Source organism: Hippocampus comes, unplaced genomic scaffold (assembly GCF_001891065.2).
Source record: "Hippocampus comes isolate QL1 unplaced genomic scaffold, H_comes_QL1_v1.1 scaffold174, whole genome shotgun sequence".
NCBI classification, from domain to species: domain Eukaryota; kingdom Metazoa; phylum Chordata; class Actinopteri; order Syngnathiformes; family Syngnathidae; genus Hippocampus; species Hippocampus comes.
Window position 1 is genome coordinate 4,705,342 of NW_017805983.1, and position 20,808 is coordinate 4,726,149.

Below are 20,808 nucleotides of genomic sequence, written 5' to 3' on the forward strand. Positions count from 1 at the left end.
CCTTGGCCCGCTGGAAAGTCCAGCATGCCTAGTCACAAAAATAAATCCGGAAGTTCTCTGTACGGTTGATGAATCCAACGTGAGACTTGCTTTGACATCAACACTGTCAAAAAGGAATACAAACAGCATTATGATTCAGCGCAGTTCTACACTGCCAACTAAAACCCAAAGATGCCAATAAACATTGTGTAGCACTTTCATTACCATTAAGTAGAATATTATCCTTGTAAATTATATTTTGTAATGATGTTTAAAAGTCATTTTCTGTACCGTTCATGCTCATTGGGGTTACTGGTGAGCTGACGTCTGATGCCAGAAGAGGTCCATTCATATTAATGCTCTCATCATGAACAGCTCATATACCACCACTCTTCTGGCCTGTACCAATGACAGGTGTTCCACGTCATGAAAGCAGGGAGGATTCATTTTTTTTACTCCCCAGCTCATCTCCTTCTCCCTTGTGGCTCAGCCCGAAGGACGCCCTTAAGCCTCCGGAGGGGCCAGTCATTCTTCACTCAGCGTCATGATTAACGATGCCGCTACATTGAGGCGGCTTGTTTTGTGCCTGAGGTTAGCCTATTCTGTGTTGTAACCGACTATCTGGTAGAATAATAGCTGAACCCTGATCTCTTAGTGTGAAAAGAAGGACATGGTTCACTTCCTTTCATTTCAACAATGTTCTGTCTGTGTAGTTTCTGCCTATTGCCAAGTCTAAGTTTTGATTGTTGAGAGCTACTCTTCCCCATCACATATTCCTGTTTTCTATTCATCTTGACTCATGTGGTGTTGGCACCTTTCTAAACCCTGCGGAAGAAAAGCCTGGACCGATGACCCCAAAATCTATTTCCTCTTGCTATGATTTTCTCCTTGACTGCTTCATGGCGATGGTGACAGTTTGCTTTCATGGACGGGTGGAAATGTGGTCTCTTTCGTTTCCCCTCTTCCCCTTGCCACTTTTTGTCCTTTCACTCTGATTTACTGCTTCCCTGATTCCTCCTGCCCCCTGTTGAGATCACAGTGCATTCCCTCCTGCACATAGACATTAGCCTCACAATGACGACATTATCATGATACAAAATAGCGGCACATTTGGATTAAATGACATGACATTTACATAACACTTACTGTACTTTTCCCCCCCGTGCTGGTTTTCCTTTGACTTGTGCCTTGCTGCAGGAAGTCATACCGCTATTGTGTGAACATGAATCAAGCTTTATATCAAAGTGGCCTGCTGAATTTAGATGAAATTGCTTTTCTTTTTTTTTTTTTTTTAAAGCAAAATGAAAGCAGTGGTCCTGAAGAGATTCTGATGTTTTTTGAGGACATTGATTGTGTTATAATACGAGGCTTTTTTTTTTTTTAATGACCCACTTTGGCATTGTTATCGCCATTTGAAGTGGAAGTGGTAGGCAAGTCAGGAGAGGCAGCCAATTCAAACTATATTCTTGGTCATTCTATTGCTAATTCACAGAAGTTTCTTCTTCAACTTTTCACAACAGGTTACTTCACTCAAATATCCACACTGGCAGATGTCCAGGAGAATGTGATGGAGTATCTCCATGTGCTAAGTCGTCCCAAGGTCATCGACAGAGAGCATGATACAGTTTGGACTGAGGCCTACATTGATAGCACTGTAAGTTGCTGAACTCACTACCAACATTTTTATGCCGTCCATCGCTCATGTGTTTTTTTTTTTTTAATTTTTGTTTTTTTAAGTGGGCATTACCTTTTTTACTTAGCATTGCAATTAAGTGGTGGTTTAACACTCAATTTGTTTGCGTCACAACACGTGAATGTGTTTTGTGCAGATGGAACTGGAACGAGGATTACATCCCTACTATTGTCATTAGTGACTTTGAAACACTCTTGTGTAGACAAACAGTTTCCCTCTTGGACCACCCTTTCTTGTATTATTATTAAAGGAAATTTTAATAATGCCTCGCTTTTCATCAACATAGTTTAATTTCCTGTTTTGAATGAAATATAATTTTTTTTCAATTAGTCATATTCACGCCCTCTGTTCTTCATACCATAGCCTGGGTGACGGAACGGTTAAGCGACTGAGCTGACCAGATGACGATAATGGATGTCAGCAAAACAAAGTACGGTACAGAGGAAAAAAAAAAACTTTTTTAGGTTGATGAGAGGTGGGGGGGGGGAAGCATATTATACACAGATGCGTATTATACAGGGAATTTTATGGTGTATTAGATTTTAAATTTTAATTTCAAATGACCACCATTGAAGAAAGGACATTAAAATGTGGATTTACACCAAAAGAATACGTGTCCATGTCATTGGTATTATATCGTTTAACATAGCTGACTTTCATTCAGCTGATGATTGATCAATTTCCCTCAGTGCCCTGTGAGGAGTGTGTGTTCTGACTCTCCCCCTAAAGTTAGCTGCGCTAGGATCCAGCCTGGCCCTGAAGACGATAAACAGCTTTAAAATGGATGTACACCGAAATCGTTAAAGTAAAGGTTGGCATGTGCAAATAAAGTAGACTGAAGGTCACACCAAAAATTCAAAGGTACTTACTGTAATTACTGTAGCTAATACCCCTCATTCCTAATCTATTATGTTCTTTTATCGCACATTTTAAACAATGAATGTGTAAAGCAAGGTCTGTTCAAATATGGCTTGGTGTGAAAGGGCTGGAGTGCCTTAACCCCAACCAGCACTTCTTCTCCTTTCATTTTTTTTTTCTGGATGAATGAGGGGTCAAAGATTCCCACACAAACCCTTTATAATCTTGCCAAATGTTTGTGAATAAACATTATGTACATATGTAAGTATGGTCATATGTCCATCCTGTGGTCCGTGGAGTGTATTCTTTTCATTGTTGTTGCATTCATGTCTCAGTCATCTGTGCTCTCCACTCTGAATGTTAAAAGCTTCAGTTGTGCAGCTTGTTGAACTCTGTTGAGTGGAAATTCGCTGGCATGATTTTAGTCAATCAATCCACAAAAAAAAAAAGCAGTGACCTTTCCTGTCCTCTTCCTCTTTTCCCCTTGAACTGTCCCTAGCTTCCTCAAGCACAAAAGGTAAATAAAAATTAAGATTTGAGATTGTTATGATGTCGTGATGTGTTGTGTTGAGGCCTGTGTGGTCATGGGATTGCATCATGTTATATGGTCTTGGTGTCACACCACAACAATAAGACAGCATAGTCTTCGGGGGGGACTGCTTTCACATTGTCTTTCTGTGATTCTTTCGGTTGTCGCTTCAAAGCATTCCTTGTGGTTGTTGTTGGTAGTGTCTCTCTCTCTCGCATGTTTGCTCAAACTTACAAACACATCGATACAAATGTTTATTTCTCATTCGTCACTGGTGATGCAGCATCAACCATGCGTGACAGAATTTTTCCGTGCTGGCACTGTGACCATAATCGAGGTTCCCCCCCCCCTCCCCCGTGCATGTTTTAACGGGAAAACAAGCCTTTCTGTCGCATTTGTCTCGGTGGGATTTTCTGAAATAACTTATGTTGATATTTTTATAGTCTAAATGGAAATTCAGCATCCCATAATGACTGGTGGGATGATCTGCACTGATGCTTTTGTTTCTTTTCGCCATTTCGGTGTTATATTTGATTACACAATTAATATGAACTGAGAGTAGAGTCCTATGGCAGACATTTCGCATTATTTGAGTGATAGACACCAAAGCAGCTCAACAGAAATCCTAAATAGATTCAGTATTGTCGAGCATTGTGGTTATGATTAACTCTGCATAATTTAGTTGCATACTATCTTCCCAACACAGCTCTGGACATCGTGGTTATTTTGTGTAAGCAAAAGTGAAGTTAACTCATAGAGACTCCCTAAACAGCTGCAGTGTCTAAAAAGTATTTACTGCACCTGGGACTGACTCCAAAAAAAGGAATGTAAGAGGGTTGGACAGATTGGGGTGATGGTTTGGACGAGATTTAGAATGATCATTTCAGGCATCCATGTGACCATTATCTCCAGGGCACTAGCGCGTCCTGGACAAAAGATGGATATTAATGATATTCATCTGGAAGGAAATTCCAGCATGCAGTATCTTGCGTTACAAATTCACTCAAATATAAACTTACAGGTCATAAGTGCACAGATCGAATTTGAAATAGATAGATAGATAGGTAGGTAGGTAGGTCCACTTTTATCATGTCCAAGGTAAGTTCGAGTCACAAATGTCTGAGTCCAAGTCAAGTCAGAGTCCACGAGATCCGAATCCAAGTCCAGAGGAGATCAAGAGTAAACGCTCAGACAGAAAAATACAATTTTCACAACCACAAAATTAGAGAAATTTCATTCTGCTCAACCCTTTTCTTAGAAGGTATTGCACCCTTTGTTTTATTCACGGTGTGTGCAGACAAACAACAAAAAACTATTTCAAAAACAATATTGCTTTATTAATGGTGGTCAGGAGGGATCAGGAGGAGATTTGGCACCGGGGAGCAGCAAACTGGACCGAGCAGTGAGTGGCGGTGACAAAACAGCGCCGACCTCTAAACTAATGAATGAACATCAACATGTTGCTGTGGGAGGGTTTGCTGTTCCCTCGTGCCAGGTTAACCAATCACATTGCTATTTGGATAATCTGAAAAGCTTTAGTTCAAGTCTCTTTTAAATGTCAAAATCACTGTGAAAGTTGAGCTTCTTTTACTTGCCTTGCCCCGGGGAGTAAACGCATCAATTTACATTGTGATAAGTCAAAGAAGGAGGGACATCCTTTCATACTTAATGAGAGCCACGATCACACCGCCAAAATCCTAGAAATTGACCTGTTATCTGAATTTGCTTAAAGGCCCAATTATGACTGATATTATGTTCTAAAGCTCTCAAAAAAGGTGTTCAATAAAGAGAAAAAGAACCCCACGGTGGTTGTCAGGAGACTGAGGGGTTTTTGTTCGGTCCCACTTCACTAACAGCTTGTGACCAAACCTGGAATTTTTTTAACCTTAAATAAAGGAACACATAGTTGGAGGAAATACTTATCTCTAGGCGGTAGATTGTACCTTGTAAGACAAAAATTGATGCCCCATTTTCTGACAGGCAAAACAGATACACACACATGCCCAATGGTTGATGTCTGTGGCGACATCATGTGATCTGGGTTCATGTGACAAATGCAAGAGGTGACTTTAGTTTCCTTGGAGACTGAGCTCGGTAATGATGTGCAATCATAGGATGATGTGCAGTGCTGCAAAGGAGGTTGCAACAACCCACGTAGGAGCCTTCATAAAAAGCTCTCTTCAGAAATGAACATTTAAAATGAAACAGTGTAATTATTCTACAGGCATTCTCGACACTTTGGTTACAGTTAGTCATACTGGAAACAATGTTCAACTGCTCCCTCACTCCGACACCTTCTGCAAACGTCAATATTGGCTCTCATGCTTTCCTGCGTGTCATGAACATCCTCAGGAAAATAATGTCAAGAATTGCTGAGGACACTGTGCACCTAATAATTCTGCTGTGGATTTTTCGCCAGTCTGTTGTTTCAATTTTGTGATGTGTTGGGAATGCAGCATTAAAAAGAAGGATAATGTGCCATTGGCAGGGCTGTGGTACTCAAGTACGGACCCCTGACTCAACATGTTTTTGACTCGGACTCCTTGGCATTTGACTTGGACTTGTCTCAGACTCAGCCACTGGACTCAAAATATTTTTATCAACTCGACTCATGCCAACACTTTTTTTATTCCTGAAAATTAACATCCTTTAAACATGTCGCCTTTTGTCCATCCCTTTGCAGCTCATTTTATCTATTTGTTCGACTTTTCAATTTCCAGGCGTAGCACAACAAGCCTGAATTCCATCGAATGAATTAGAATTCAAGCACAAAAGGGTAGTCACTAGTGAATGGCAACGTTCAACAAACTGTTGACGAGACTACACAATATCTCCGAGCACGTGTTTATGGACCTGTGATATATGACCCAATATTTTGTATCTGAGCTTGGAAATAGATTTTTTTATTTTTTATTTTTTTATTTTTAGGTAAGGTCCCGCTCATCCTCCCCCTGTCCTTTGATCGATACCATTCTTTCAGCAGCATGGTTATCCATTGTTACAGCACTAGTACTTAGGCGTATTTCTTTCTCCCTTTGATGTCCAATCCTGTGTCCTCAGTTGCTATTACCATCTGTCACCGGTTCCTTTTTGCTCAGTGTCTGATGGCGATAGGATGGAGGCGAGTAGTTTTCTGTCGTTACCCATTTTTGGTGGTGGTAAAATAGAGGTGGTGTTTGGAGAGGATGTGCAATCTTTTCTGTAACAGCTGGAAAGGGATTGATGCAGCAGAAATGGATCAACAATAACTGGGTCAATATCACTATAAAGTTGTCATCGTAGGCGGTCCAACATTTGCACAGCACACCAGTACAATGACAAGGCTGTCAACAAAAAAAAAGTCAAATGTACATGTTTGGTACGTCACATAAGTTTGCATAGTTTTATTGTTATTTGCTGAATCGAGTCATTTTGATCATTTGTGCTGTATTTTCATAATCATATTGACCGTTTTGCACATATGCCTGAAAGTGCTATCCACCCTGTCATTATGGGGTAACTAATGTTTTCATTTCCATGACCACTAGCAGCTTGTCTTTCCTCAGTAGAAGCTGCAACGGTGGCGACTTGCAGAGTAAATATTTATAGTTATGTTTTGTTTGTTGTTTTTAATTGACGTGTGTGTGGTTGCATGTTGTCAAGCTGAACATGGCCATTCTGTCATAATGAAATTGATATATTACCATTTCAGAAATTCCAAGTATTTTTATTGAACAATATACAATCGACTTGCTAACAGAACCATATTTGTCAGAGTTATCAATTAGACATTCATAATAAAGACCCAATGATCAGAGGAGACACTCGATTCTGGTACCAAATCTCTCGAGGGGGGAACGAGGAGAAGCGTTAGGTTTCAGTTTTCTGCATGTCACCCAAGGATCTCCCCGCTCGCCCTCTCATTTATTTCTCGTTGGGAATCTAATACATGGGTGTGTCCAACCAAAAGGGTGAGGGCTGTTGAAGACACGCTGAACTTGTTTTGACTATGTGTGTGTATGTGTGTGAAAATTACGTACATGTGTACAATCATTACAAAAACACCAAGTAGGTTGCAGCTGGTGTTGACGGCTCCATCCACAGCCAACCTTCCTTTTGCTTCGGCTTATTACCTTATCGCTTCCCAACCACTTTCTCGGAAAGGTGGTTGCGTCCCTCAGCCGTCAGACGGTGCACTAAGCATTTTTGCTCAGTGAAAGTCCACCATGTGCTCTTTAAATGCTGACATTTGCCAAAAAATGTCCACCCTGTCATTGTCTACCCTGTCAACAAGCGCACATATTTTGCTGCTCTGCATTGTCATGTTGTCAATTTGCAGTGAATTGTTTTTCAAAGGAGTGTGATATCACTAAGGTTTTTAATAATCATAAAGTTAAATTCATTAAAATCATTTATTTTAATGTGTGAAGTTAACTGGAAAATCTCAACTTTTTGGGGTGAAATTGGGAAATTTCAAAGGCACCTTATGGTGATATAGTATCAATTAATATCGTTTTCATTCCTAACGCCATTATGTTTGTTGGTTGGTTGGTTGGTTGGTTGGTTGGTTGGTTAGTTAGTTAGTTAGTTAGTTAGTTAGTTAGTTAGTTAGTTAGTTAGTTAGTTAGTTAGTTAGTTAGTTAGTTAGTTAGTTAGTTAGCTAGCTAGCTAGCTAGCTAGCTACAGGACCAGGGCTCAGGAGACTATAGCCCCATCAGAAATCTCTCGCCAGCTTTATATTTGATATTCTTAAATTTATTTATAAATGATTTGCTCAGCTCCACCTATACATCAGTCAATGCCCCCCTCTAGCCCATGAAGAGAAAAAATCCTGAGTCTGTCCCTGGTTAGTAAGTTTGTTAATTGGTTGGTTAGTTGGTTTGTTCCAATGCAAGGACCAAAATGGCATGAACATGTTTTCAAATGTGGAAGGCTTAGCAAACAGAAGATTTGAGTTTACCACCCCAATGATAAGACAGTCAATACCCACAGAGGTAAAGTACGTCTAAAAGTATTTGGGCTTTGTTAGTGGACAACCATACGACAGCTTGTGAGCAGTCTCTACACAACACAACAGCGTCAAACTTTCGTCAAGAAATTGAAGTCACAAGCGTAGACAGGCAGCCGCTGGAAAGATAAATATCTTAATTATTCCAGCAGTCTTGAGGGAGGAAAGATACTCACATCCTAACTAGGAGCACTGCCTTTGGATAAGCTTATTTTGAAGGAGATCAAAGACTGGCTGTGATTGAACATGTTTTAAGTCAAATAAGGAACATGAATAAAACATGTCATATAAGTTGGGTGTAGCCTGAAGAAGATAATTGAGTAGGATTGGGTCCGCTGCACAATTACTCCCAGCTCCGCTGTGTAGGGAATGATCTGAAAATGAGTGTCACAAGCGGATTCGCGGAATGTGCCTGACAATGGGCAGCGTCATTTCTTATAAACCTCTTCCCGGTAAATTGTTTCCCATTATTGGTTCCCTTTTTTCTCCTCCCTCTTTTTCTATCTCATTTACTCACTCAATATCTACTTAGCTGGATGACGGTCAAGGTCCAGTGCTGATGACCACCGTGGCAATGCCTGTGTTCAGCACCAAAAATGAGACCGTAAGTATCAGCGCCATTATTTCACGATGACTACCCTTGTAAGTTCCAACAAATGTGAAGTGATGTTCGAGCTTTCTGTGACTGCTCATTTTGGAAAAAGGTCCCAGTTTTTGACTGAATGATTGATTTTACAGGCACACTTGGGAGTGAATTATATGAGTCTTTAAAAGAGTGCTTAGCCTCAATAAGCTTGTCAAGAAAATAATTTTCCAACTGTTCAGGCTCCTTACAACAACAGGTCATTGTGCATTTGTCTAGCAAGGCCCAAGACGGCGCCTCAATTGGGATATCAATCCTTGAGTTCACCTTCGTAAATTACTCCAAAGTTTTAAAGCAAACTGTCCAAGACCTCAGGCTCACAGGCAGTCCTCCAACACTCAAAACCGGCAACAATTGAGAGCCCACTCCCACTAGTTCCTTGAGCAGCAATCTAATGAGCATGCTCTACCTGATTCACCACCACAGTGTACTTTGAATACCCTTCGAGTAGACTCCCTATTGGAGAGGCTGGCTTAGAAGTTGAACCCCAAGGCCAAGGCAAAAAAATAAAAATTAAAAAGAACTGAGAACTGCACTCAAGCAAACGGAGATCCCAATGCTCCTCAACTTAACGTTAACTATATCTCACCCAACAAGATACATTCACCTTATGCAAGAACACCAAACAAAGTATTGAGTTAAAAGTGACAGGAAAACCTTGACAGACGTGTAAACCAATCTATCACTAAATTAGACCCTGAAGAATTTTTCACATCTTGAAAGATAAGTTTATCTGTGATAGCCCCCCCCCCCCTCTTCCCACACATGAAGATAAGAAATCAGGCATTTTACACTTTTGGTCGTGTTGCGTGTGTTGTGCTCCGATAAGCTCAACACAGAGTACCTCACACATTAAGATTGGGTGCCAAGATCAATCACGGGCATTTAAGCCCGGTGCACACACAAAGACAAATGGGTTCCCAGACGGCAAGAAGTATTTCCATCGCAAGTCTTTTCTTGATGACAAACGCGACAAGGGGTACAACAAGGGGAGAGAATACAAGCTTTGGCTTCAAGCCACATGCTCTTTGTTTTGGTTTATATGTGGATATTTTTACTGATGACTTGATTTGACGAAATAAACTCCTGCCTCTGTCTGTCTTCGGAAACACTTGGGTAACATAGGCTCAATTTCAAATTTTCTGCTCATTTCTGACAGATTTTTTTCATTTCAAGTCCATTTTTAAAAATTCCGACCTTGGCCTCTTTCGGATGCGGATATGAATCAGATATGAATGCGCTACGTTCCTGCAGCACATAGCCGATCTATATGTCACCAAAAGCCAAGTATGCGGTCTGCGCGGGCAGGGGGGAGTGCACGGGAGACAACTGACAGTTGTCCATGAATCTGCAAACTTGTTTTGCACAACAGTATTGTCTTAAATTTGACTTTAATCCTACTTAACATATATGGTGATAATAGTAATTCAGCCTCGTGGACAGTTCAGTTATTATGCAAGGCAATGACGTGACATCATCTTTCGAAGATCTCTCCATGAAATGAGGAGATCGAGGACCGTCGCCTCATATCCCCAAAATATTTCTACCTCCTCCCACCTCGCTACTTTGCGATATAAGGTGATAAAAAGATGAGCCCCGACATGCGAGTCCTTATTTATTTTCATAAACACTGCGCCACGTGACATTTGCTTTTGGTGCATGTCACTTGACGTGCTTTGTGCATCAGATCATGGAAAACCTTGCCTTCGCATTACGCATCGCATTTGTTTTTGTTTTGTCAACAAGTTCATAAAAAGATTGGATTTACCCCCAAATCAAAACTGGACATCACCCTGCAGTGTGAACATAGCCTGAGAGGTTCTGTTCTTTGTTTTGGAGATTTCATGCGTGATTATGCAACATTTCTGCGTCAAAGACCTGAAAATGACATGAATTGGTGGTCCTAGCAGCTTGAGTGGCAGCCTGTGCGAGAACCTCCACCCCTGCTCTATTTCTTCTTATCTTCCTTGAGGCAAAAATCGGTCTTGATGTCCTCAAATGACATCTGCTCCCCTCTATCATGAGTACATGAATCTGAAGTATTTCTACTCCTCATCTTGTTGAGTGAGGCTGACTCCACAAGAGGGCACACATTCCCAAAACAAACTCCATTGATTGCTGCCATGACACAATCGAACATCACTTGCTGCCATGTGCAGCCACAGTTCCGCGCATACCAGAAACCGCCAGTGATGACAATGCTCACTGTCATTAAGATGCAAATCATTCCCAGTTGTCAATTTTTATATCTGAAAGAGTGAATGACTTAGACTGTGTTTTGCAAGTAATCTTTTCAAATCATTCAAAAATATGTTCACTTTTTCTATTTCATTTTGTGTTTTTCAGCGGAACCATGGCATTTTACTCGGGGTGGTCGGGACAGATGTCCCTGTCTCAGAGCTACTCAAGACTATTCCTAAATACAAGGTATTAGATGCCATTATTATTTTTTGAAATCCCCAGGACAATTATAGACTGCATATGGACTTGGATGCTGTAGTTGGAATAGCAAAGTGGGCTGAGGATATAAAAGAGGTTTTTATTAGGTTTGATGCTTATTGTTCTTACTCCAATACAGCAATTATGTAAATTCTTCACCAATTTGGGTTGGGTGCTTAAGAGGGTTTATTTGGGCTGTTAGGTTTCTTGAACCATGCATGGTGCCTTTCCCCAAAAAGACTGATCACCAGGCTTAAAATTAGGGAGACTCCAAATCATTATTTTTGGTTACTTTTCTTGGACACTGTTACGGTGCGGTGTTGAATTTACATTGAGTACGACTCTTGTTGTAGTTTAGAGTGTAGAAACTACTCTACATCATAGGCAGGGCCTTCTAATAATTTCCTCCACCCATCGTGATAGAAAATATGGAAACCCAAACATTAGACATTAATATTATGATAATTATTTAAATAAATAGTGCACATCTCAGCACGACGAACCTTACATATTGTTGCAGTTGATCTTTTTGCCAGCCAACATAAGTGACTGTTCATTTTAGATGCTTAATCAATATTTGTTTGTTATGTGTGTGTGTGTGTGTGTGTGTGTGTGTGTGTGTGTGTGTGTGTGTGCGCGCGCGCGTGTATTTTCTCCTAGTTGGGCATTCACGGCTATGCATTTGCAATTACCAACAACGGCTACATTCTCACCCACCCAGATCTGCGGCCACTTGTGAGTACTAGCTGCTCATTGCGAGTGACGTTGGGAGGAAGTTAACTCATTTTGGACCTCTCTGTTTTAGCTGTTTTAAGATGCATGGGTTGCTGTTGAAACATATTCCTTCATCATGTTAATGTTGTTTGTGAGTTAACTTGTGAGTCCAAGACAGGTAAAAAGGGATTTACAAAATATTCATGGGCATCTTCAACCAAAATGAGAGAGGTCATTTTTGACGCCACTCATGGAAATGTGTAGGTATGGTAGGTCACGCATCTAAGGGTTAGCGTTGTTGTATGGATTGAGGAAGTGCAGTTGCATGGGTAGAGAAAGTTAACAGGGTGCAGTAAAACTGGAGGGATGAGATGGGTAAAGAGGAGGAGGAGGAGAAGCGAAAACAGTCAGTGAGACAGCCCGACAGATGGTTTAATAATGGTCCAATCAAAGATGTTAATGAGTAGTGCTAATGAGGGTTGGGAGGCTATCTTCACTGACAGATGAACACGGACGAGGCTTCCTAGGACACGCGAGCAGGACTGCTCCACAAAAACATGTCGACACACAGATGGGTGACAAATTGAAAGAGAGCACAAAACAACAAAATGTGTCTTGCAAGCTGTTGGCTCATCAACTGACCAACCACATCCATGTGTCACACCTGAATCAATTCAAAACATACGATGGGGAAAACATATTTTTTGGACACAAATATGAAGTCATCCCGTCACAATTTCTTCACTTTATCGCTCTTTCCATGCGCATGTGTCATGCCTGCCCAGTACGGCGACGGCAAAAAGCGAAGAAAGCCAAACTACAGCAGCGTGGATCTGTCTGAGGTAGAATGGGAGGACAAAGACGATACGGTGAGACGCCTTTTGTTATTCTAAACCAATGTTGGACCCTTAGCACGGTCTTTGTGCTCATAGCTGAGGAACGCCATGGTCAACAGGAAGACGGGGACCTTCTCAATGGAAGTGAAAAAGAGTATCGACAAAGGGGTGAGCGACTCCCCCGTTTTTTCAGATGCACAACATGCAAACAAAACCGTTTTGCGAAGGTCCTGAATGGTATTTCAAAAGGAGCTCTTAGCAGGGAAAGACCACTTTGCCAAGAGGTGATACAGTGATGTCCAACACTGACTGGGGAATTTGTGTCCGATTCGGTTTGCTCTGCATGCACGAGTGTGTCTGTCTCAGTGTGTGAGCCCCTTATCTCTGACATGCACATGTTGCCGAATACAAGCGAGCCCCCTGTGTCTTTTGGACACACACACACACACACACACACACACACACACACACACGCGTGTGTGTGTGCTTGCGTGCGTGTGCCTTTGCGCTGCACTTTTAAAGCTTTAGTGAGCACTTCCAGCTGATTAATAAGCACTCAGTATGCAAATTCAGATTTCCAAATCCTGTACACACATTCATATGCACAATGCTCATTCATATTCACAATGTTAATGCAAATAAAAACTTCACGGTGAAAACAACACACTGCATGCCACAAGCAAATACTCGCATCGCCACTAGATGGAGCCATGCTGCAGCAAATTTCTATAAAATACTGAAGCACAGCATGAGTTAGTGCTGGGAATATGAATACAGGCCTCAACAGAATGTGTTTTTCGTTTTGTTCCAGAGGCGTGTGCTGGTGTTGCACAACGATTACTACTATACAGACATCAAGGGTACTCCTTTCAGGTGAGAAACATGGAGACGTTTGTCTTTACACAATGAAGATTTAAACAAAAAAGGGTGTTTGTTTTACCACTAGTCTTGGAGTAGCTCTTTCCAGGGGCCACGGCAAGTTCTTCTTCACAGGGAACGTCACTGTGGAAGAAGGTATGACATTCACAGTATTTTTTTCTGAAGCCATATGGTTTTATGCATGCAGGCAGTGGTAAAAAGCCTTCACACCTCTTTTCAAATGGCATTTTTTTTCCTGATATAAAAGATGGAAATCAATGCAAAAGTTGTTCCACCATTACATACGTTGAAATAGTAAATGTAAGATAAAACCCCCTCATTAGACAGGAAGTTTAAGATTTCTTTCGCGGCCTTTTAGATGTCTTGACTATGTCGTGATCGATGCGACTGTCAAGCAATGTCTAACTTCCACCTCCAGCCTCATGCATGTAAATATTCATGTCACGGTGGTCTCTTTGTAACTCCAAACATATCCATCACTGGGAGCGGTCTGAGCATGACTTGGCTCTTCCTGATCCAATCAGACCTGCCAAAACCAGACACAAAATACATTTTTTTACACCTGCTTCATGAGAGTGCAAGACTTTAATGGCTTCTCCAGCTTAACTTAATGGTAGTTCATGTGATCTTTTTTTTTTTTTTAATTATTGTTATTCTTATTTTTTTTCTTACAGGCCTTCACGATTTAGAGCATCCTGACGTAGCCCTTGCAGATGAATGGTATGAGTACGAAAGACACAAGCATTTTGAAGGAAAATCAATTTAATTTCTCAGGAGATATTTGTAGTTTTTTTTTCTTTTTTTGACTGTGTATTTTTGAGAACCGTAGCAAAGAGTGTAATTTAAAGTGTTTCTAAAAACTATTCATTTGAATGAAAACAATTGCGACTGCTTCCGTCTTGTCAAGAATAGGAAAAAATAAAGTGACTGATACACTGTATCCCGAAAGATGATTTCAGTTTTAAGCATAAGGCTGTTATGACATTGCAACCAGTTTTCTCTATGTATTATGCAAAACTGTATCCTATTACGGGAAAACCCATCGTTTGGGTCTGAGATTTTTGGGTTCAGTTCGTATTCTTGAAAATGTGATTTTGAAACTGCTCCATATGGAAAACATCTGTTGTCAATTGGCATTTGGCACTTTGTGAATATGATATTTAATTAATTTTTGGGGCTTTTTTTTTATTTTTTATCTGCCTAAAAACAGGACCTACTGCATTACAGATGAGCACCCAGAGCACCGCTACCTGACCCAAATAGAGGCAATAAAACGCTACCTCAGTGGTCATGAACCCCAACTGCAATGTTTGTAAAATTCACCAACAATCCATCTTAATTAACTGATGCACTTTATGTTATTTGACCTGTTACAATCTGTGGCAGTTTTTTTTTCTTTCTTTCTTTTAGGCGATAAGGAATTGGTTCAAGAGGTCCTTTTTGATGCTGTGGTAACTGCCCCATTGGAGGCGTATTGGACCAGCTTGGTGCTCAATAAATCTGAGTACGGCACAATCACATATGCTCGTGTGCTCACACTAATATAACGTTTGCCATATTATGGTGTTACTTGAGTCGGCATTTCTTAACCATTTTAAAACACAGGAACTCTGACAAAGGAGTTGAGATTGCCTATCTTGGCACAAGGACCGGCCTGTCCAGAATCAACCTGTTTGTTGTGCCTGACAAGCTTACCAGTCAGTAAGTAAAAGTTTCAATTTGGTTCCCTTACTTTGCAAAAAGAGTGTACATTGCAATGCAAACTACGGTCATGAACACACTGTCAGCTCGCTAGTGACTTTGTCATGATTGCGTTTCCACCCATACACGTATTCTATTGGTTTTGGCTCAACAAATTGTGGCCGGTGACTTCATATGAAATTTTGAATGTGCATGGATCATCTCCCTCATTTCTGTGTGTCTCAAGAGACTTCCTGACTGCTGAGGACAAAGAAGGGGTGTTCAACGCCGATCACTTCCCCCTGTGGTACAAAAGGGCAGCTGAACAAGTTCCTGGCACCTTCGTCTATTCCCTGCCCTTCAACACAGGTTAGGAGATGAGAATGCTGCACCTGCTTTCTGAAACTGAGCCATGATTGGTTGTTACCTGAGCCTCGAGCAAACTGTGATGTCATCTTTAGTCGACAAAAAGTTGCAAAATGGCCGTGCCCTGAGATGCCATCCATCTATCCATTTTCCAATCCGCTTATCCTCACGAGTGTCGCGGGTGTGCTGGAGCCCATCCCAGTTGTCTTCGGGTAGTAGGCAGGGTACATCCTGAACTGGTTACCAGCCAATCGCAAGGCACACAGACAAACAACCATTCGTGCTCACAATCACACCTCGGGACAATTTAGAGTGTTTGCCCTGAGATGGACAAAACATATTCCACAAACAAAATATTAATCAGAATGCCATGTTTAGACCAGTCGAGCTACATGAACATAATATCGTAACGAAATTAGGGGGGTTGACTTCCCCTTTAATGCTTCCAAAACCATCCCATTTATTTCTCTTGGCATCCCTAAACGTTCAGTTGTCATGACTTCCTAGACTTTAAGAAGTGGCTATCATACAGAATGCTTACAAAGAATGAACACAAGGTATATGTTTAGGTCACTGGTTCTTAACCTTTTTAGAGGTACCGAACCCATCCAGTTAATATGCACATTCACCGAACCCTTCATGAGTGAAAAATAAATATATATATTTTTTACAAATCCAAGATATTAAAAAAAAACACATTTATTAAAAACAGAAAAAAGTAAATAAAATTTCAAGAGATAAGTATACTTTTTTTTTTTTTAAATTGTATGACGTGCTATCACGAGAGTCACACGTTGACTACTAAGCGAACTAAATTTCCCACAGCACTGATTGGACAAGCAATGTCATGTGATCATCTGCAGCCAGTGATGGCCAAGCGGGTGTGTCATAACTAAATGACATGTTGAGTCACGTGTGCCTTACCCTCCAAGGCAGAGGCTCCGTCCAACCCCTGAGACCGACTCACCGAACCCCTGGAGTTCGATCGAACTCAGGTTAAGAACCACTGGTTTAGGTCGACAAGTTTTTCTTCTTCTTCACACACACATTTGGTAGTCTACCACTGACATGTTTCCCTCCCATCCCTCATATTAATTCTGTGACGTGCCCTTGTGGACAGGTCTGATTGCTTTGGGTTGACATCAGATGCGGTAAGAATCGGTCCAGCCCTTTCCATTGTGACTTGGCCAGAACACACACACACACACACACACACACACATACACACACCCACAGTTAAACTACAACGCTAAGATGTTTTTTTTTTTTTTTTCTCCTAAGGAGGAACTTGTTTTTATCTGTCGTCAGCCTCAGGCTTTCCATTAGTCTCAGCTAATACAAGTGATATGAAAACCTCTTACTTACTGGCAATGACTGGCCTTGGATTCACTCACACACTGCAGGAAGCTGCAGCCCTGAAACAATGCTCTTCAGCGTTTATCTTTCGTGCATCCCTCGCCAGTTCCGAACTGATAAAAACGAATTTTGAAATGAATCATGAGCTGTGTATGTTTGCTTGTAGGCTCCGAAAACAAGAGTGTTGTCCGAGCCAGCACAGCCATTCAGCTCCTGGATGAGAGGAAATCACCCATAGCTGCGGGTAAGTAGAGGATGGCTGATTCTATCTCCCCCGCTCACTCTTAGATTGACAGTGGCTGCAAAATTCTCCTCTGCTGATCAGCTCTGCATTTGTCTCACTTATCTTTTTTTTTTTTTTTTTTTTTTTAAATGTGCTTGCCATTGTATGAATGAAGGCTGAAAAAAAAAGTGAAGGTTTAACATGAACAGACTCTTTCATCGAGGTGTATTCAAGCCTGAAAACATTCATAGATGTCAGGCTCATAAATGCCACAAGTGTATTTTATCAGCTGAGAGAACATCGTGTTTGCACAATTTTGCAGCAATGGAAGTTATAATGAGAAGGTAAAAAGTGGTGTAGACAAGCAGATGTAGGGTGTTCTATCCCTTCCAGTTCATCCATCACATCGCATGACAGAAAATACAGTTATGGACACACACTCAGTGCAGATGAGTGCAAACTGCCATCCAGGGGTTATTTACATCATTCTCTGCCTAATATTACCATCATTTCCCGAGAATGACACACACTCTTATATAAGTAAGTAAGATAACCTTTATTTGTCCCACACTGGGGAAATTTGCAGTCTACAGCAGCAAGGCTGGGTTTAAAAAAGTCAGTTAATCGAATCAAATCGATTTTCCTTTTCAGGGCCCGATTGCGATTCTTAAAAGCATACAGCGATCCTTTTTCTCAGAAATTCAAGTGACCTCTCGAGTTGCGCGAGATCTCGTCACCTCGTGAGAGGAGCAAAACAAAACAACATGGCTGAAGCACTGAAATAAGTGCCGACAAGCTTGAAGGCAGATGTCTGGAAGTTTTTTTTGATTTTAAAAAATACAAATACAACAATGAACTGAAACTTTGTGACACAGTCAGACGAATGTGGAAGACAGTGTATTTTTGTCACTTTATTTACACAGCCTGCCCTGTGGTTGGAATGAATTAAAATTATTATTTATTGTAACTGGATTGAAAATCAATCAAACTGAATCGTAAATCGAATCAAATTTGGCCCTTGTGAATCGAATTGAATCCATTTTGGAAATCTGAATGAATATTCAGGCCGACTCATATGTTACACACACTTTGAAAATTGCCTTCAAAAGCTGGTTTTGTTGTGTACTGTAATGTTGGCTACACCGTTTTTAACCGCATTGTAATTTGATATTTTTGGGATTTCTTGTGTTCAGACACATTATTGTTATTTGTGTGTGTGTGTGCGTGTGTGCGTGTGTGCGCGCGTGTGTGTGTGTGTGTGTGTGTGTGTGTGTGTGTGTGTGTGTGTGTGTGTGTGTGTGTGTGTGTGTGTGTAAAGAGAGGTTCTATTACCTTGATAACAGTTTCGGCTGTCGACACTTGAGCCTTTGTCGGAGCTGTCACCACTTCCTGGTGTGGCACTCGAAAACCTGTCGCGTGAACACGTGTTCTCTCAAAACCAAAAACAGCGGTTCATCCCACAGCGATGCGCCGATCGTCGTCAGTGTTTACTGAGTGTGTCCGACGTGGCAGCATTGCGAAATGGCAAAGAATTAAAAAAAAAAGTCTATTAGGAAAATACTTCTTGCCGTCCAGGAAATCCACTTTTGGACCGTACAAAGCGCAACGGCTTTTTAAGAGGGTTTCTTATGCTCATCGCCCCAAACCTTTTGGGGACAAATCCACTTGGATCTTTGTGTGCAGAAAAAAATCATATTGTATATGAATGTTGGAACATGAGACATTACATATCAAATCGGAATCAAAACACATCTATTTCACAGCCCCTAGTTACCATTAAACATCTTGTAGATTGTGAGCACTTTTTGTAGTTTTGCATGTACTCTTGTATAATACGCCTCTTCGATTATTCATGATTTTCTGTTGGGTAGAAAAATCTACGTCATTATTGAGGAACTGCAGTATGTACGGTCAGAAATGGAGGCACATAAACAGCTGCACAATACGAGTATCGTCGGGCAAGAATCACAGGACAAAGCTGTACGTTGGCAGAGAGCATCCATCGTGTCGGGAATAACCATTGGTAAGACAAGGGAGGGAACAGAGAAGGGCAGGAAAAGAGAAACATTTTCACGGTGCCTGACTGCGTTGACATGAGAGCAATGCATTGTGGGTACTATAGGCCTGGGGGGAACCATTGGAGCAGAAGGACAGAGATGGGAGAGTCTGTGTGGTGCCTCGGCTCTCTCTCTCGCTCACGCGCGCGCACGCAGATGCATCGCACTCCTGGCAGAGCGGTAAGCATGCAGCCCACCGTGTCGGTGTTTTTCTCAGGTTGTATCCTCATGTCAGATCTGTGACGCTGCAATCCAAAGCACTATTCCAGCTTTAACAAGGAGAAAGAACGATTACAAAGGCTGCTGATGTGCAGTAATGATGATCATGGCTGTCAGATTGGGGGTTGCCTGTTAGAATGATTTTATGTAAGAGAGTCAGACGGGAGGGGATATGTAGGCTGGAATGCAAATTTAGCGTAGGCCGGTTGGGGCCAGTTTTCACCGGCCTGTGTTCGAACGAGCTGTCGACTTGTGAATACGCTCCCAGACTAACTTGACAGGACAGGCTGATGACATCACACACCACGGTACCCCATGGGCCTATCGCACCCATCCCCCTCCCCCTCCCCACCACTGGACCCCCGAGACATCTATTGAGTCACAACGTTGCCGAACGCACACACGCACACACACACACACACACACACACACACACACACACACACACGTGAATGCCAACATATCTGTGAGTGTGTCACATCCTGTGCCACGTGCAAGTGGGTTTGCTGGCATAACGCATAGAGCCATGAATGTCAGGTCAGCCGTTAAGACCAACAGCATCTGTGTATGTTTACTGTACATGCTTTAGCAAGCTACAGTACAATCCAGTGCTGTTTTCTGATTATGGATATTATAGAAAACGCCACACCACCCACACACACACACACACACACACACACACACACACACACACACACACACACACACGTGAATGCCAACATATCTGTGAGTGTGTCACATCCTGTGCCACGTGCAAGTGGGTTTGCTGGCATAACGCATAGAGCCATGAATGTCAGGTCAGCCGTTAAGACCAACAGCATCTGTGTATGTTTACTGTACATGCTTTAGCAAGCTACAGTACAATCCAGTGCTGTTTTCTGATTATGGATATTATAGAAAACGCCACAGTGAAATAACCACAGTCGACGGCCAAGGGCAAAAACTCTAGATTTTCAGTTTAGTCTAGTACTGTAACACCTTTTCTAAATTGATGAAAGTTACATGGTTAGGGGTTTTTAATTGTATGACTTTTATTTTGGGTTCGAGTTGATGATGTTTCCAATGATCATCAAGAAAATGATCAAGAACCATGTTTAAATCTGTTCTTCAATTCAACCGTTATGAGATGTTTGGGTTGTCTTGATCATATTGATTCAAACAAATTGTAGCACTTTTATTTGAGCCGCTTTATGCTCACAACGGTCGTGGACGCGCTGGAGCCAATCCCAGCCAACTTGGGGTAGTAGGCGGGGTAAACCCTGAACTCATTGCCAATGCACAACTTATAGGTGTACTTCTAAAATAAACAGGAAACTGAGGAGACATCGGTGGCGTCATATTTTTTTCCCC

The 20,808-nt window shown here is 41.5% G+C and overlaps 1 protein-coding gene across 1 annotated transcript in view; it reads left to right on the forward strand.

Moving 5' to 3' along the window:
- LOC109528651 (voltage-dependent calcium channel subunit alpha-2/delta-3) overlaps nt 1–20,808 on the forward strand; it is a 116,036-nt gene that overhangs the window by 70,393 nt on the left and 24,835 nt on the right. Inside the window, exons 12-26 of the mRNA XM_019891529.1 lie at nt 1,500–1,633; nt 3,030–3,047; nt 8,579–8,650; nt 11,036–11,116; nt 11,789–11,863; nt 12,628–12,711; nt 12,775–12,846; nt 13,490–13,551; nt 13,625–13,692; nt 14,232–14,277; nt 14,768–14,865; nt 14,968–15,061; nt 15,163–15,258; nt 15,485–15,606; nt 17,126–17,203. Coding sequence (XP_019747088.1) covers nt 1,500–1,633; nt 3,030–3,047; nt 8,579–8,650; nt 11,036–11,116; nt 11,789–11,863; nt 12,628–12,711; nt 12,775–12,846; nt 13,490–13,551; nt 13,625–13,692; nt 14,232–14,277; nt 14,768–14,865; nt 14,968–15,061; nt 15,163–15,258; nt 15,485–15,606; nt 17,126–17,203 — 1,200 coding nt within the window. The remainder of the gene's footprint in view (nt 1–1,499; nt 1,634–3,029; nt 3,048–8,578; nt 8,651–11,035; nt 11,117–11,788; nt 11,864–12,627; nt 12,712–12,774; nt 12,847–13,489; nt 13,552–13,624; nt 13,693–14,231; nt 14,278–14,767; nt 14,866–14,967; nt 15,062–15,162; nt 15,259–15,484; nt 15,607–17,125; nt 17,204–20,808) is intronic.